Source organism: Tyto alba, unplaced genomic scaffold, assembly GCF_018691265.1.
Source record: "Tyto alba isolate M040663 unplaced genomic scaffold, T.alba_DEE_v4.0 Super-Scaffold_26, whole genome shotgun sequence".
NCBI lineage: Eukaryota > Metazoa > Chordata > Aves > Strigiformes > Tytonidae > Tyto > Tyto alba.
The window spans coordinates 958,379-975,211 of NW_024881300.1; the positions used below are offsets into that span (position 1 = coordinate 958,379).

At 52.0% G+C, this 16,833-nt stretch overlaps 1 protein-coding gene across 3 annotated transcripts in view; it reads left to right on the top strand.

Moving 5' to 3' along the window:
* Positions 1-16,833, top strand: part of CPNE2 (copine 2) — a 56,077-nt gene that overhangs the window by 24,340 nt on the left and 14,904 nt on the right. For all 3 annotated transcript variants that reach the window (XM_032992800.2, XM_032992798.2, XM_032992801.2), the window contains exons 4-10: positions 2,232-2,306; positions 5,539-5,610; positions 9,762-9,845; positions 12,890-12,979; positions 13,235-13,333; positions 15,236-15,322; positions 16,103-16,162. In XM_032992800.2, coding sequence (XP_032848691.1) covers positions 2,232-2,306; positions 5,539-5,610; positions 9,762-9,845; positions 12,890-12,979; positions 13,235-13,333; positions 15,236-15,322; positions 16,103-16,162 — 567 coding nt within the window. The remainder of the gene's footprint in view (positions 1-2,231; positions 2,307-5,538; positions 5,611-9,761; positions 9,846-12,889; positions 12,980-13,234; positions 13,334-15,235; positions 15,323-16,102; positions 16,163-16,833) is intronic.

Genomic DNA, 16,833 nt, shown 5'->3' on the forward strand with positions numbered 1-16,833 from the left:
GGAAACAGAGGTGAAACCCTGCTATTCCTAAATGGGGCTCTGCAGAAGTCCAGGGCTCTGCAGAAGTCCAGGGCTCTGCAGGCTCATGCTGGAAAGGAACTTTATCTGTATGTGCTGGGGAGGAAAGTGGAAGAGTCTGACCTACCTCCTCCTGCTTGTTGGGTCTCCCAGACAAGCCCAACCCTTTCCAGTGCTTTGAAAGGTGATTAGCTCAGAGCATGAGACTGGACAGGCCATCCTGTGGTTGTGGTAATGGTGGGGACAGGCAGCTGTTGGCAGGTCTCACATCCAAGGTGCTTGCTCAGAACAGTTGATAGTTTAGCCGTGGTGGCTGACGGGCATGGCATGACTGTCTACCGTGTCTTTAGGCACAGCTGGTAGTCTTAGTCTGCGAGAATAAAAGAGAGCTCTGAACTTCTGTAATGCCATGCAAGTACTTACACTCTGCAAAAGAGAACTCGGCTTGTGTGTGCACCCAGTTTTCAGTGAGCGTTTGCAGCGGCTCCCACGTGAGCTTCGTGGAGACATTCAGTCCACAAGACACCAGCTCGAAATGGAGGGACCTCCTTGTTTCCCCTTTCTTCCTGAAATTCTCTGTTAGCCTCCTCTCCCCGTGGCCAGCATGGGCTTGCAGCCCGGCACGGTCACGGGGCAGAGGTGGCCCGGAGGAGTAGCACGTGCGCCGGGGTGCCTGGTGAGGAAAGGGGTGAAACAGGGCGGACGGTGGCTTGTGGGTTCAGCCACACCCTGCTGTGGGGTTTCGGATGGCTGGATTTTGTCTGGTGAGATGTTTTCATAAGCCTGCCCAGTTCTGAGGCATGAGCAGCTCTTAGAAGGAAGGAGAGCAGCTGTGGGCAAGCGACAACTGCACAGTGAACATCTGACTTTTCAATTCTGAGTTTGCATTGGAGCTCTTTCAGATTAGCCAGATTGTTTTATTGCAGCTAATTAGGCCTGTGGTAAGATTTAAAAGGACAGTTGGATCATTCGCAGGCCTGTCATGACCTCTGCGGACAAACGAAATGTAACAGGGATCAAATTGCAGGCTGGAGGGTGTTTGTGGTTTCTGCTTGCCAGGGGTTGTGAGGAGATTTTGCCTCCCTGTACACACTGTGGCACAAACATCTTTTTATGCTCGCTGGTGATTCCTATGCATTTATGGATCAAAAGCACCAGGACATGGCTCACTAGCCACAATGGGAAAGGGGGTTTGCCTTGAAATTGCAAGAAGAGGGAGAAGAATATTTCTGGGGAGCAATGGGAGGAATCCAAGTGTGACCGGGTCACCTGAATAGCAGGAGCAACAGGTTAATCCATTTCATTACGTTTTTGTTTTGGTTTGGGTTTTTTTGTGTTTTTTGTTTTTTTTTTTCTTTTTTTTCTTTTTTTTAATTAATATTATTATTTTCTGACTATGTGATGTAGGACATGGTAGAGACAGAAGGATGGATGGGAGTGCACTTTTTAAACCACAACCCCTAGATCTCAAAGGGGTGCCCCCTAGGTATGGGAGCAGAGCACAGATAGTTCCAGCAGGTTGCTGGACACCATGTGGGGCTCTGCACTTCGTGGGGAAAACCTGTGGGATCCTTTGGTCTGAAGGCAACCGAAACTCAGTGAGCTGGGAAAAACCTCAAGGGGGTTTAATTCAGCTCCCAGATCACCCTGTCTGGCCTCTTACAAGCCAGAAGTGAAGGGGAGGACATGCCTTTGGGAGTGCTGACCTGACCCCTGTGCCTTGCTCGGCAGCAGCTGTGCAGGGGATGCAGAATGATGCTGAGGGAGAGCACCCGGCTCGTAATCGGGATTCACCCATGGAAATGTGTCCTGAAAGCCAGTTGCTGGCAGGGGTCACGTCAGACATATTTAAAATGGGGTTTGAAAGGTTGAGTTGTGATTTTGCTGGGAACAAATCGTGGTGGCGCCGGCTGTGTGAGGTTCCACTGAACCCCCTCCACGCAAAGAGCTGGGCCCTGGGCTCAGCGGGAGGTGATGCTTCAGCCTCTTGTGCCGTCGCTGCTCTGCACTGTTCGTCCGCTGCCCTGCACCCCACGGGCTCCGGTGACGGTGGTGATACTCACAGTATCATGGGCATCCCTGAACACGATGTCTTCCTTCTACTGTTGGGAATGCTTAATCTGAATTAACTAACATGAGCAACGATCAGTTGCTTATGAGTCTGCTTTTGATCACTTGTACAGTCATGACTTTATTTTCTTTGGTTTCTCTAGATTGTCTCCAGCAAGAAAATAACACGGACCCTTCTTTTGGGGAATGGCAAACCAGCTGGGAAAGGGATGATAACGGTATGGTTATTCCTTTACATTACCTACTGAGTGTGTAAGGGTGGATAATAACCTGGGGGGCGATGCAGGAGGCTGGGGTTTAACTCACAAACATGATTCCCCTCATGTCCCATTTTCCTGCCCACTTTGGTCTGTTTGGGGGACTATTTATTTGGGGTATTATTTGGGACCATCTTGCCCGGTGTCTCCCTGACGTCCAGAGGTGTGCATCTTCAACCTCAGCTTTGATCTCTGAAATAAGAAAAACCTCAGTCTGGAGAAGTACAAATCTATGCTGCCTCTGTTTGTTATCTGGTACAACGTGCCTGCTCAGCCCTCCCCGGAGCAGCGGGAGGCAGGAGGGCTGACTCCTTTGCTGGCGTTGGGTGGTTTTGTTTGTAGGAAGAGGATGGGAGCTGTGCCGTAGCAACAACTCTCATAGCAACAGCCGCTGCTCCTGATGCAGACCCCTTCGGGCAGTGGCCTTCCTGCTGCAGATCTATTTAGTGATGGATTTTTTCAAAAGGAAAAGACTAAATTTAGGTGCATTTCCCTCCTGCCGCATCTCCCATCCTTTCTGGATCTCTTCTGTCGTACGTGTTTTGTGAGATGTGCAGATGGACAGAAAAGATGTGGAAGAAGAGGCCAACAGGGAGTTAAACCTCCATTGGGTTTAAAAGCACTGGAAGGGTTTAAAGCAGTTTAAAAGTCTAGGACCTGGCTGCTGCAAGGGCATCTCCATCACTGTTTGCTCTTAGAGGCTGGGAAGATGCTGCCAGCTTTTCTCTCTTAATTGCTGCAGTTAGTCTTTAAATGCCAGAGGAAAAGCGGTGCCCGATGCCGTGGGCTCGCGACCCCATCCGATGCTTGAGGGGGGAACCAGACAAAAAAATTCCAGTCAAGTTCAAAGGTTACATACTTTAAAAAACAGGAAGGTCCTGATCTGTCACTAGAGTGTCATTAAAAATCAAAGGGTCTGAGATGTCTGCTTCATTATGTAACATTGATGCAATTTTCTGATCTGTTTGGTTTTTTTGCCTTGGCTTGGTGATGACAAGAGGGTCATGTGTGGTGGGCACCTTTCCTCATAAAATATGGAGCTTGGAGCCAAACCCTGCCTTCTTCACTCCCATCCCCTTCACTTTTGCCCAAGGATCCTTATTCTTAACTGAGAGGCCAGAGGGGTGAGCGCAACAGAAAATACCTTGGCTGGCTGGCTGGGATCGCATGGTGGTCCCTAGGTTTGAAGAGATGGGAAAAAATCCCCAAGTGAGCCACTGTTTGTGGAAATAAATCCTGAGGTCTTTCCACACACCTCTGCTGGACACAGTGGTGGGGATGTTTTTACTGCCCATGCTGACCAAGAGAAGATGCTACCAGCAGCCTGCGGCGGTGTAGCACGAGGACATACCTGGCTTGTCTGCAGAGTCTGGTTTTTACGTAGCCTCCAGTGAGCTCTAGAATGCTGGACACCAACTGGGCGTGCTTTTAACGGGATCGGCAAAGGACAAATTTAATCCGCTTCCCTACAGCTCCTCTTCCTCACCCTGGTTTTGGCAAACATGCATGCCCATCACGGGCTAGCTGGGAGAGAAAACTGATGCCGTGGCTTTGCGATAGGGAACCTCTGACTTCATGGTATATGGGGCAGAGGGGAAAATTTGGTTTTACACACGGTGAACGCATCCTCTGTGGACCAGAGAGCGGTGTCCTCCATGGAAAAGCTGGGAGGTTGTTGGGGAGCTGCAGCTCATCCCCTCACCCAGCTGTCCAGGCAGGTTCAAAAGCTGCATCTCTGCCTCCTTGACTCTGCAAAATCCCTGGCTCTCGTAAGTGCCAATAACCCCCTGATTGCTCATTCTGCAGAAAATTGTCCCCTTGATTTCCGCAAGTTTGTCTAAAAGCCTTGCTGTAATGATGCTGTGTATCTCCAGCGAAGGACAGCCTCGTGTGAGAGCCAGCAAACGGCTGTGCTTGGGAGCACCGTGCAGATGGAGAATGTCCACGCCGTGCTCCCGGCCGTGCGGTGCCAGCTCCTGCCCGGGGGGGATGACGTGGCCGAGGATGCCGGGGGATGGCTCAGCCCACCCCAGGGAGCGGAGGAGGGAGAGGTGGGGAGCAGATGCTCCGGCAGGACACAGCCTTGAGGAAAAAAAGACAAGTGATTCAGAAAACGGCTGGTAACAGAAGTGAATAAATGTGTTTTTTTGTTATAAACATTCCCTTTCTTAAAATACCAAGAGACTCATTAGACCACGTTCCAGACAAAACCGGCCCACTGGTGGTTGGCAGCTGAAGCCCTTCTGGAGTGTACGCGAATAAAGTCTTAAACTGAAGTGATCTGGGCTGCTCCTCAGCAGCCAACGGTGGAGTTTTCATCCTCGGGGCCATCTCGCCAGGTGATCGTGCAGAGACATGGCTCGAGTTCCTGGTGCCTCCGGTATCTCTCCCAAGGGATGGGGAAGCTGCTTTTTGCCGTGCCCAGCCTGGGACATGGAGGATGAGGAGGCACATCTTGCTGGCAAGGGGTTTTTATGACTCCTTCTTCCTCTTAGCTTGGTCCCTGGAGGCTTCTCCAGGTTCTGAGTGAGCTCTGGTGCAGAAAAGCCACGTGAGACCAGCTCAGGCATGACACCCGAGAAAGGGGATGAGCTTGCTCCCAGAAGCTTCATTTTAGATCTGATGGCATGGGGAAAGGAGGCTGCTCGGGATGTCCTGGCACTTCGTTCTCCCTTCAGGTTGTCCAGTCAAGAGGCTCAGTTGTACCCGTTGACTCCCATCCCTGCAGATGAACACGTTTCATGTGGACCCAGCCCCAACAATGAGGCTGTGGAGGTCGGTGGATGTCATGGGGCAGCAGCACCAGCATCGTAGCTGGTAGCCTGATAAAAAAAAAAAGTATCCTGTTTTGTTTTAAAGCTGGTGTGTCAGCGCCTTGGTGCAGGGTAAATGGCAGTGCCCATCCAGGAGACTTCTTCTCCAGGGCCCTTTATCCATCCTTCTCCATTCCAGGGAGAAGCTGGGAAGTAGGCTTTGGTCCCAAATTAATCTGGAGAGGTAAAATCAGTTTAATTCCTCAATAATGAAATACTGTGTGGATTAGATCATCCAGTCTCTTAGCTGGGAAGTGGGTTTTGCAGCAGTTGTGCAGGTATCTTCAGAGAGCGCACCCTCAGGGTCTGGATTCTCCCCTGGCTTGGTGCTCATTTTCTTTTTCTGCTGAAAATGAATGCAGCCTTCCCTTGTCTTTCAGATAGCTGCCCAAGAGCTCTCGGATAACAGGGTGATTACTCTGAGCATGGCCGGCAGGAAACTGGATAAAAAGGTGAGTGGGGTTGTGTCTGGGGGATGCAGTGTTAAACTTCTGTCCTTCATAGACTAAGGAATCTAAAGAAATCTCTGCTTTTGCATGTAGCAGTGACAGAAAATAGTCCTACTGGAGAAAGCATTAGGGTGAGACTGGAGGGGTTCAAGTCCTGGCAGTGCCACTGGCTGCTGGGTACACCCGTGCCTCAGTTTCCCTATTGTCACAGTATTGCTTTCTTCATCATGTGTGTTGAGATGAAAAGATTGTGTGTGGCACAGGATCTGTATACTAGCACATCTTAAAGACAGCAGATTTACTACTTCAGTGGCTGTCATTTGGAAGTGTGTCCTGACGGAGCTGGCAGTTCTGATGCCGCCTGAACCCTTGTCTCAGAAGTGCTGAGAGCTCCTGACTTGCTGCCTTCAGCCCCTCTGGGAATCGCGTGAACATCTGCTTGTATATCAAACAGTAGGGCCTGTCTTTTCCGAGGAAGAAGTGTTGACCTCATGGAGGCAGGTAGCGTATGAATTTTGCTTTGGGTACTATACATAGGAAACCATGAGCCTTTCCTGAGCAAAGCCATCTGACCTTATTTACCAGGCAACCAGCACTATTCCTCTTAAACCAGTGCTGTTGCTAAGCGATCGATGGGAATATTAGTTTTTCCTTCTTCCTAGTCTCTCCGTAGCTTGAGTTATTGGCAGGATGACCCTCAGTTTTCAAACCAGGGTAAAGCAAGCATCTGGGCAGTATGGTATTTGCTGGGGCAGAAGACGTGTTTTCTTCAGTCCCATTGGATGGATGCCTGGTTTGTCCGACTGTTTTTCCCACCTTTGGGAATGGCTGTTTTCTCACCTTCTTGCTGTGCAAGGAGCTGAATGTTAAGAAATCCCCAAATAACTCCATTTCATAAATGGGCTGGAAGATGTCCCTGAGGTGGTGGCTTCCTCTGAGGCGTGACCAAGGGTCAGCCCCGTGCCTGTCAGTGAGGACATCCCTAAAGCAACAGTTTTCTTCCAGCACCCCAAGAAAAAGCCTCTGCTCCCTTGCAAAGCAAGGGATGGGATTTCACAGCAGTCTTGGTGCCTGTCCTTTGTGCTTCGGGGTCCATTTGCAGCTGTGGCCATTGTGAAGAGCAGGGCCAGGGACCTGGGTGCTCCCTGCAACACTGGTACTTCAGACATATATCCACTTGCATTGCAACTTCACTGGTGGCATCACTTGCTCCATGGGCAGGAGTTGGCTTTCTAATTCAGCTTGCGACCAAGTTCCTCTACCAGGCTATACAAAGGTGACATCTTTTGATACGCTTCAGCTAGGACATGATACCTGTGGGTCTGCTGCCCTTGAGACCCCCAAAGTATGGAAATTCAGCATCTACCCGGCTACACTGGGGTAAGGACTGTGAATAATCCTGTTCTTTCTGGGTCACCTTCAAAAGGTGTCAGCAAAAAGCTCCTTCATCGGTGACCACATGCTGTCACCAAGATCTAATGAGGTTTCTTTGCCGATTCCAATAGCGCAGCACAAAGTTGCAGTGCTCAAAGTCCTCCTCGTGGGCAAAGGATGTTTATGTCGCTTTACACAAATTAAAACAGTGTCTGAACAAGGAAATTGGGTGAAACACAATGTCGGGGTCATTACTGGTCACGGATGAAATGCAACTGTGGGAGCTGGGTAAAACTTATTTAAGCTTAGGAAAGACAGCAAGGAAATGACTGAGCAAAAAACCACAGGGGTAAGGCTGCAGCCTGGGGGTAGCACCCTCCTGCACCATGAGCATGTAGCAGGGGAGCATGGCTGGAGGCTCGGACATCATGTGAAGGGGTCAAATCTCACAGGAGTTTGTGGTGGGGCCATGAGATCATCTTGCTGCATCTGCCGAGCCGAAGCTGCGAGCCGTCCCTTACCGGCAGCTGTGCCGCAAACCCAGCCTGGGGCCGTGCTCAGCCCCAGGCAACTCCTTCTGCCGTGAGCACCCTGAGCCTGGGACCTCTCCCAGGCTGCGGGCTGGTCCTCCTTCCTATCACACATCCACGGTTTCTCCACCCGCAGCTCACTACCTTGCTTTGAATGCCAAAGCTGCGCAGCGGGAGCGCGGCAGCGGCAAAACCAGCCTGAGGCTCTTGTGCGTTACGTCCGATCAACTCTTAGGAGAATTGTTTTAAGAAGAAATACCTCGCAGAAGAGGAGGTGTTTTCACCTGGGGCCAGCCCTGGTGAACCCGGCCGCAGAGCGGTGTGTGCCACCACGGTCAGCAGGAGGGCAGCGATGCTTCGGCACGGCTTGGGGAGGGCAAGGGCTGTGAGCCTGGAGCGGTGCTGGGCGCTGTGGTTCGGGGAGCTGCATCTGGTGGAAGTGCCACCTCCGCCCTCCTTCTCCATGTTGTGCACGGACCGGTTTGAATGATTTAGATTCTTGGACCAGTTTACAGATCAATCTGGTCTGCCGAGCAACTTTGGTTGCTCAGTTTCCATCTCCCACCAGGCTTGCAGGGGTGAGATGTTTGTGGATTTGACATTTTAAAATAGCAGCCCACAATCCTGTGGCCTGGAGGCATCTCCCACCCTGCTTCAAACGGAGCAAGGGTGACCAGACTTGCAAACCAGGCTGCTCGGCGTGGGACGGCAGCAGATATCCTCCAGAGCTCCCTGCCGTCCTCTGAGCCGCTGCCACCACCAGCCCACGCTGGGCTGGTGCTGATGAAACCACGCTGGGCTGCAGGTTAAGCCGGCACAGGCAGGGTCAGGTACCCACCGCTGGTTCTTTAATCCATCAGTGAAGCTTGCAAGTGCCAAGTCCAGGCTGTGGGCGAGCAGGATCAGAGCTGTGCCATAACCATAACCCTGCAGGAAGAACGGCTTGGTTTTCTCCCCTACAAACATGTGAAAAAGGGTAGGAGAAAAATAGCCTCATCTCACCAGAGAGCATCCCTGCGAGCCTTCATGGTCTGCTCTTCTGGCAGAAGAATTTTGACCGAAGCAGATTATGGTTTCTCTGAGCAAAACCACTTTGTGGTGATTTACGGCTAGCTTCGGAAACAGGATTTGGGTAGAAACGTTAAAGGGTTTTCTGCTGGGGCATCACTAGAGCCTGTGTCCATCTCCACCGTTACCTCCCTGGCTGGCTGTGGACAGGGGCTCCTGGGGTGTCCGTGCTTCCTCCTCCTCCACGAGTGGCCCCCTGCGTCCCCACCCCATCACTTGGAAGCCCAAAAAGCTCCTGTTCAAACCCGTTAGAAGTTCCTCCAGCTCTTTGCAGGACGCGGGCACCGACCTCCCTCTGTGAGGAAAAGCCAGCTGAGATGTCTTGAGTTCTCAATAAATCATTTGGCATATTTTGACCTTGGTTTCTTGGTAGCCACTTCTTAGTTTTTCTGAATGGGAACGAAGTTCTGCTTAGGAATGCTGGAGTTCCCCTGGGTCGGTGCCACCAGTGCCACCCTCCTCTCCAGGCTGCAGGGGCCCTGAAGCAGCCCCTGTGCCAATACCCAGCAGGGATGCGTGCGTACATGTACATATTTCTCATACAGCAGCAGACCTTTATCGGGGGAATATCTGAGGAGATGCTAGCAGGAAAGGCAGCGTACACTGACTCCGGGCTGCGTATCTCGGAGGGTGTTACATGATCTCTGTCAACACCAGGGCAGCTTGCTCCTTAAAGATTTCCTCTGCTCGTGCTTTACTGCTGTGTGTAGGAGGGTGGGTTTTTTGTTTGTTTTTTTTTTTTTTTTTTCCTTTCCATTTTCCCCCAAGACACTCGTGCACTTCATAATTCTGTTTTTCCTTTGAAGCTTCGGATGTTTTTCCAAGCCCAAACGCAGCTGCCTCCCAGCTGGGGTTGTTTTCCATGACATCTGCCTCCAGAGAGCTCGCCGGGTGGCGGGCGCCCGCCGGCAAATCCCAGGGGTGCGCGCCGGGGTGCCGGCCGGCCCGCTGCATCGGCGCCGAAACGCGGCGCGAGCACCGGTGGGCTTCGCCTGCCCAGGACGCAGCGGGGTGGCAGGGTGCTGCCCGGTTTTGTCGCCGTGCTCAAGCCGGTCTCGTGAAGACGTGAGGCTGTCTGCAGGCTTGGCGCTGCCGGGGAAGGGAGGTCTCTCTCTCTTGGCCCGGCTGTCGCTGCTTGCGGAGCACGGTGTAACCCGTCCTGTTCTTTCCCCCCTCCCCCAGGACCTGTTTGGAAAGTCAGACCCCTTCTTGGAGTTTTATAAACCAGGGGACGACGGGAAATGGATGCTGGTCCACAGGACAGAGGTGAGTGTGACCCTAACCCGAGCTGCTGAGACACCACCATTCTTACATCAGCTTTTCTTGCCCTTAATGGCATTAGCTCATCAATCACTCATCAAGCAGGGTGGGATCCAGGGATTTAAAAACTTTACGGCTGCCTTCCCGGTGTCCAGCTGAGGCTGCCGGACTCCAGCCAGGTAAAGATGTACTGAGACCAGCAAGGTCTTGAGATATTTTCTGTACTACTCACTACTGTATCTACCAAGCAGAGAGGGAGACGGTAACCTGGACCACTCTCCCTCCGCTCGCAGGAGCATCAGGATGAGCTGTGACCTGGGGAAATGGTGGAGAGAGGTGGTGGGAGACATCCCAGGGAATGGTAACGGGGAAGAGTGAAAACGAGCTTTTATCAGATCCCCAGCTAACCTGGGAGGATGCTCGTGCAACTCCAGCTTCATTGCACGAGCACTTGGGCTCGTGTCCAGTGGAGCCGGAGCCCCGGCTGAGAAGGCAGAGACCTGTACTGGGGTCCCGGTGGGTACAGGCAGGGGCAGCTGACCCTTCCCTGTCCTTCATTTATACCCACTGTGATATTTTGATCTGAGCTCCCTTCTGGTTATGTTGTCAAGCTGCTAAAGCCAGTGATATTACAAATAAGAGGCACGGCATGGTCAGGGAGAAGCACACCCACAGGGGTGTTTGCTGGGAGAGGCAGAAGGCTGGCTTCAGCTTTAAAACCAGGCTAATAAGTACTTCTCAACAGCTTTTTTTCTCCCTCCTCAAAGCTTGCTTCGTGTTTTTTGTTTGTTTTGGGTTTGTTTTTTTTTTTTTGGCACATAGCTCCTGGCAGCTGGCAGAAAGAGGAGAGGGTGATAGCTGTAGGAGGGGCTCACAGCCCCTCCCTCAGATATTCCCCCAATAAAGGGCTGCTGGTATATGGATACACACGCATCCCTGCTGGTTAATGACACGGGGCCTGCTCTGGGACACCCGCAGCCCACCTTCCTCATGTCACACCTCATCTCCCACCCCTCTTTTTCCCATCCCTATCTCACCCCCCCTCTTTTTCTTGTCCCCTCAAAGCTCGGTTAAGGACCCCGTTGTCCCACTGCAGCAGATTGCTGTGACAAAACACACTGTGAACTCATGCAGAAGGGGAGGGTGGTATTTACAAAGTCTCTCCGTACGTTGGTTTTCACCACTGCTATGAAAAGTCCACGAGGATTTCCTTCACTCACACGCCCACGTGCACATGAGCACCAGGACATGTGTAACATCGCGTGTCCTGCAGTGCCAATGCGGGCTGTCCTTTTAACCCTAGCTCTGCTGTTTATTTTTTGGTGCTTTCCCCCACACATTTCTGTGCATATTTAACTCATACCAACCTTAATATTTCTCTACTGTGGAAGCAGGCTGGGATCTTGTTTGGTTGTTTCCTCCTGGTTTAGTGTGGGTAGCTGGGCTTTGACTCACTGAGACGTATTTCTCAGACGTGGGGATTTTGAGTGACCTCCAGCCCTTCCTCCTGGAAGAGGTGTGGGAATTGGGGGTGCAGCTGTGTACCAGCCGTCGCTGGGATCTCTGTAAGCAGAACAGGTTTATTGGGAGCAGATGTATGTATTGATGTTTCCTCTGGGTTGCTGCCCAGTTCTTCCACTGTCCTGTCTCACTGGATAAGGGTCTAGTGAGGTTTTCTTTCAAGCTCCAACAGCCTCCTCCTTACCAGCCCTGACTGTATCCCTCTGCCCTCGGAGGAATCCCATACCAGGTGACCATCTTTGTGTTTTGAGGCCAGATACAAAAAAAAAATAAGGCTCCCCATTCTTGCAGCTTTTGGCACAGGAATATAAACAGCTCTCGGTTCTGATGCTGGCATTTCTCATGCCACCACGGAGGTGTCTGGCAGGGAAGGATTAGTGTGCTCATTACAGCCTGTTATTTAAGTGCAAGTGTGAACGCCCAGCTGGGCGCCGTGTGATGGAGATGCCGCATCCTTCCCCCACCCACCGTGGGGACCCGGCAGCTGGCAGTGTGCGGGCACCATCTCGGGGTGCGTGGGCTCCCCCTGCTCTTCCCAGCCTCCCGGAGGAGGTGTTTACAAATTCTCCACTAAACTGTGCTCGCAGTGTCAGGGTTTCCCCCGGTCTCGCGCTGGAGCCTGTCTGTAAAACAAGACGCCTGTTGCAGGTCCTGTGCAGTTGTTTGCCTGCCACAAACCTCTTCCTCACCTGCTGTAGCTGCTCCGGCTCCACAAGTCCAAGGTCCTCCACGCCAGATACCTTGCACAAAGAAAGGTTAATCTGCTGCCCGTGTCTGACTTCCCTAATATTCATTACTGACATTCACGTGCTTTGAGCACACCTTTGTGAAAGAGGGTCTTCACCTGCCCTGCAGGCATCTCCGAGGTATGCAGCACATGCCTGGAGACTGCTAGCATTTCTTAGGTTTCCACCGAGCGATTGCATTCTCTCAGGAAGTGTCAAAAAACACCAATTATTTCTCCAGCTCAGGCAGCAGATGTTACGCAGATGAGGCGAGAGAGCTGGACGTGCCCAGGGCTGTTGGGCTTTCTCAGCTGGTTGCAGCGTCCCACTACTCCATCCATCTCCTTGATGGTCAGACCCCAGATAGATACAGGCTTCACTGGGGTGTTGGTGGGGAGTAACGAATGAGTAGGTCAGAAGCAATGGGACGCAGAGGGCATTTGAACTGGTGGGGTGAGTGGTTTGTGTCCATGCCCTGGGCATGGTTGTGCTCACGCTGCCTGGTCTGCTGCACCTGTTTTCTCAAGCAGGTTTGCTTAATTGCCCCTGGAGGTGGATAAATCACCCAACATAGTGCAAACAAATCTGTTGTAACTCACACATGCTACAGCCTGAGAGGGGGGAGCTGTTGCATCCAAGGTAAGGAGGCAGAAGAGGGCTGAGATGGGGCTTTGTGCAGCTTGCCTGGCCTGCCCCACTGAAAACCTGGTCCAGAGTCGCTCTTGGCGACACGTCCCCGCTTTGTGCCAATCCCCCCCTGCAGATGTGCCCGTTGTAACACACCCTTCTGTCCCCACCCCACAGGTGATCAAGTACACGCTGGACCCCGTCTGGAAGCCGTTCACTGTGCCTTTGGTGTCACTGTGCGATGGAGATGTGGAGAAGCTGATAAAGGTAACGGGGGGCCCTTTGGGTTGTGTCGGTGGTGGTCAGCCTCTGGGATTGAGCATTAAACATCTAAAACCCCACACTGGTTTATTAAAAAAACACCCAGACAAACCAGCCAAAGCAGAACCACCCCCCAAAACAAAGAAAAAAACCCAAACCTTTGTTTGGGGTCTCCAACAGGGGAGGTTGGGAACTTCAGCAGGTCTCCTCACGGAAGATAGTTACTGCATCTGAGGTTGGTTTGTGCTCCTTCTGCCCTAGGTGATGTGTTACGACTATGACAGTGATGGGGGACATGACTTCATTGGGGAGTTTCAGACCTCGGTGGCTAGGATGTGTGAAGCCCAAGATGCCTGTCCAGTAAGTGCCAACATGCTTTTTGGGGAAGAATGAGGAAGGGGCTCCCCGGGGCTGGCAGTGGGTTTTGGTACTTGCACTGGAGACCCTCAACCTGTGCTGAGGAGAAGCCAAGTCCAACCTCCTTTCTCCTTCCACCCGTACCATGAGTGACCCAGGCCATGGTTGTAGCTAAAGCACCTGAACTAGAGAGAGGGCTGAGGCAGTCCTGGCTGAAAATTGGGCTCTGATGAGATGGCTGAAGCAACGCGAATAATTTGGGAGGTTCCCTGTGGTTTGGGAGCCCAAAAGGGGAGGTGTGACATGCGGCTGGGGCTGCATCTGCAACCAGGGCAGCCTCATCCTCAGGATTGCCAGCTCCTGTGCAACTTCACACCAGTTTTGTGGCCAGAGGTGCCCCCATCTTCCCCTCAAAGTTCCGGCCAAAAGCCTTGGCAGATGCCACCCGATTGAAGGCATGTCATGAAGACTCCTGGATAAGAAGGGCTTTTCACTGCTGTCATCGCTAGGATTACAAAACCAAGAGGAGGTCTTGGCCAAGACGTAGGGGTGTGTAAAACACCATGAGTGGTGCAGTGAGAAAAGTTTCCTGGCTGGGGAAACTGAGGCACAAAGTAATGAAGTGTCCTGTCGAGGACTGTGCAAGCTGACAGTGCCAGAGGCAAACGTTGAGCCCATTTTTCTACTGGATTTACACCCGACAGCCTAGCAATAAAATCATCTCTCCATCAGACCCTGATTGATGCTGGGTAGAAGAGTGTAAAACTTGCCTTGCTGCGTGCCTGTGCTGCCATGCCCCCCTGCATAACATGGGTCCACCTGGGGATGGGCTCGCTCCCTCTGCTTCTTCTTCTTCTTGTGTGGCTTGTCACGAAAGGTCCTTCAGCACCCCTTCTCCCTGGCGTGGCTCCTTGTGACTTGTGTCATCCTTTCGTGTGGCCACACTGATGAGGGGCTACAGAAGCTGGGACAGAGATGCTCTTGCTGTAGACCAGTCACCACGTGCTGGTGTGCTTACGGGTTGGGAGCAGCACTGTCCAGCCACAGCCTGGCCAAGATGGGGGGAAAAGCTCATTGTCATCTCCAGGGCCATCACCGGGCTGGTCTGAGCAGCTCTGGGGCCACCACCAAATGGTCTGAGCTGGTCCAGAGGCATCACCAGGCTGGGAGAGGGAGCACAGACCAGCCACCACCGTCCCACGTGGGGCCCATGTGGGAGCTCCCTTGCTAGTGGGTCTGGGCTGGACCGTCTGTCTGGGTTTATTCAGTATTACGGAATTTTGTCAATAGATCTGTATTTCGATTTTGTTAGTCAGTGAAATGCAGTGTTGACATTCAGGAAACTTAAGGATATTATTAGTATTTAAAATTTTCCTATTTTTCTGGAGCTAGAAGAGCAAACACAACTTTCTCTCTGTGCTCCCTCTGCCCAGTCCCGCCCTCTCTCCCAGACCAACCCACATGTAAACTTTCTTCTTTGACAAGAGTTTTTTATTCAGCTTTAGCTTTTTAAAAAAGTTGAAATATTGCAGCAGTTTTCTGAATATTCAAGAGGCATTTTGTTTTCTCAGAGCTTTTGAGGGAAGGTGCCGGCCTGCCCTAATTATTCCTGTGTTTGACCTGTCCCATCCCTTAGACCCCCATAACCTTGCTGGGGTGTCTCAGCTGCCGCACACCAGGTCCTGGGCACAGTGAAAGCCCCTGGAAAGGAAAAGCGGCCCCTTCCCAAGCAGGTCCTGTGCCTCCAGTTCCATCGTTAAATACTAGTAGTTCGCTGCGATTCATTTATGTCTCTCCAGCACGTGGAGGGAGGGTGCCTGCAGGATGTGGCTGCCGGTGGCATCTGCAGCCACCCGGCACAGCCCAGCACGGCTCTCACACCGCTGTCTGTCTCGTGTGTTACAGCTTGAGCTGGAATGCATTAACCCCAAAAAGCAAAAGAAGAAAAAGAATTACAAGAACTCTGGGATCATCATTGTCAAGTCCTGCAAAGTGAGTACACTGCTGGGATGTTTCCTTCTGCTCCTGACCAAGCTCTGGTCTTCCCGAGCTCCACCCATCCCTTCTGCCTCCAGCACCCTTGTGTTTCCAAGCACAGCGCCTGCAGAGCATGAATAAAAGTGTGATTTCCTTTCTGCTTGGGTTTCTCTCCACTTGGAGCACCCGATGAACCACATTGCTGGTGCCACCTCACGCCCGGGTGGCCACCGGCCTGGGAGGAGGTGGTGCTCAACACGGGCAGCACCTGCACGAAGCCCAAGCTGTGGGGACACCTACCAACTGCTCGGTGTCTCCTTGGGGGCAGGGGTTGAGTGTGGGTGGGAGAGGTCCTTCCGAGCTGAGGTGTTGGTGAAATCCTCCCTTCATATGGCAGCAGCACAGCGGGGAAAGTGCCAATACAGCCCTTCCCGCACCAGATCTGCAGGTGGTGTGGGGCTGGTTTGGCCATGATGAGAGGATCTGCCATTGAGTTCACCATGATGGACACTTCCAGCTCTGGACGATCCCCATTCAGGCCTCCCACCTCAGCTTTGGACCAACACGTGGCCCTGCTTGGCCCCACATCACTCACGAAGCGTCAAAACCCCGCTGTGAGAGACCCAAGCAGTTCTTCCCATTGCTTTGCCACGCGGCTGACGGTCCCTGGAGGCCCAAACTCACAGTGACCGCAGGCTTGGGCACTTTCTGTGTATTTATTTTTTTCGTTCTGCCGTGGTGAAGATTGCTGAAACACTTTTTTTTTTGGGGGGGGGGGGGACTTTTTTCTTTCAGATAACGAGAGATTTCTCCTTCCTGGACTACATCCTGGGAGGCTGCCAGCTGATGTTTACTGTAAGGACTGTTGCTCCCCTTTGCCCAGTAATAGTAACACGCATGCAGTGGTCAAAACTGGGGAGGGAGGTTCTGTGTGAGATTCGGCACCAGCTTGGGTGGCTTTTCATGGCAATGAGGCATGTTTTGCTGTTAAACCATGTGGTTTGGGGTTTTTTTGGGGTCCTTAATGTGATTCTCAGGTGTGTCCAATAGCTGGCTAGACTTTGGCTGAAAGACTTGCACGAAGGGCTTCTAAACCTTCACAAAATGCTACTGACTTTTCTCCCCATCACAGGGTTTAACCACCCCCCAGTTTTTTAAGGAAGCTCTTATTTTGAAGCCAGTGGAGAGGCTTTGGGCTGTTAATGAGACGGTTTTCTGTATTTTTACTGGCATTTCCGCCCTCTTTCGAGCTGGACCACAGCTTGTCAGGAGTAACTAATCAAGGACATTACAACCCCGAGTGAAACCACCACAATGCAGAAGTAAGGTTTTCAATTTCTGCAAACTTTTCTGGTGCAGTATCCAGAGAGCTGCAGACAGAGTATTTCAGTTTGTATTTTGTTGTTTCATCTGAAAACATGATGGGGGGAGAGTAGGAGGAGGAGGAAGAGTTGCCATAGGAACAGGAGCAATTGGGAGAGCTTTTTGTGTGCAGTTCTGCCTCTGTGTGCTAAGGAAGGTCTTGG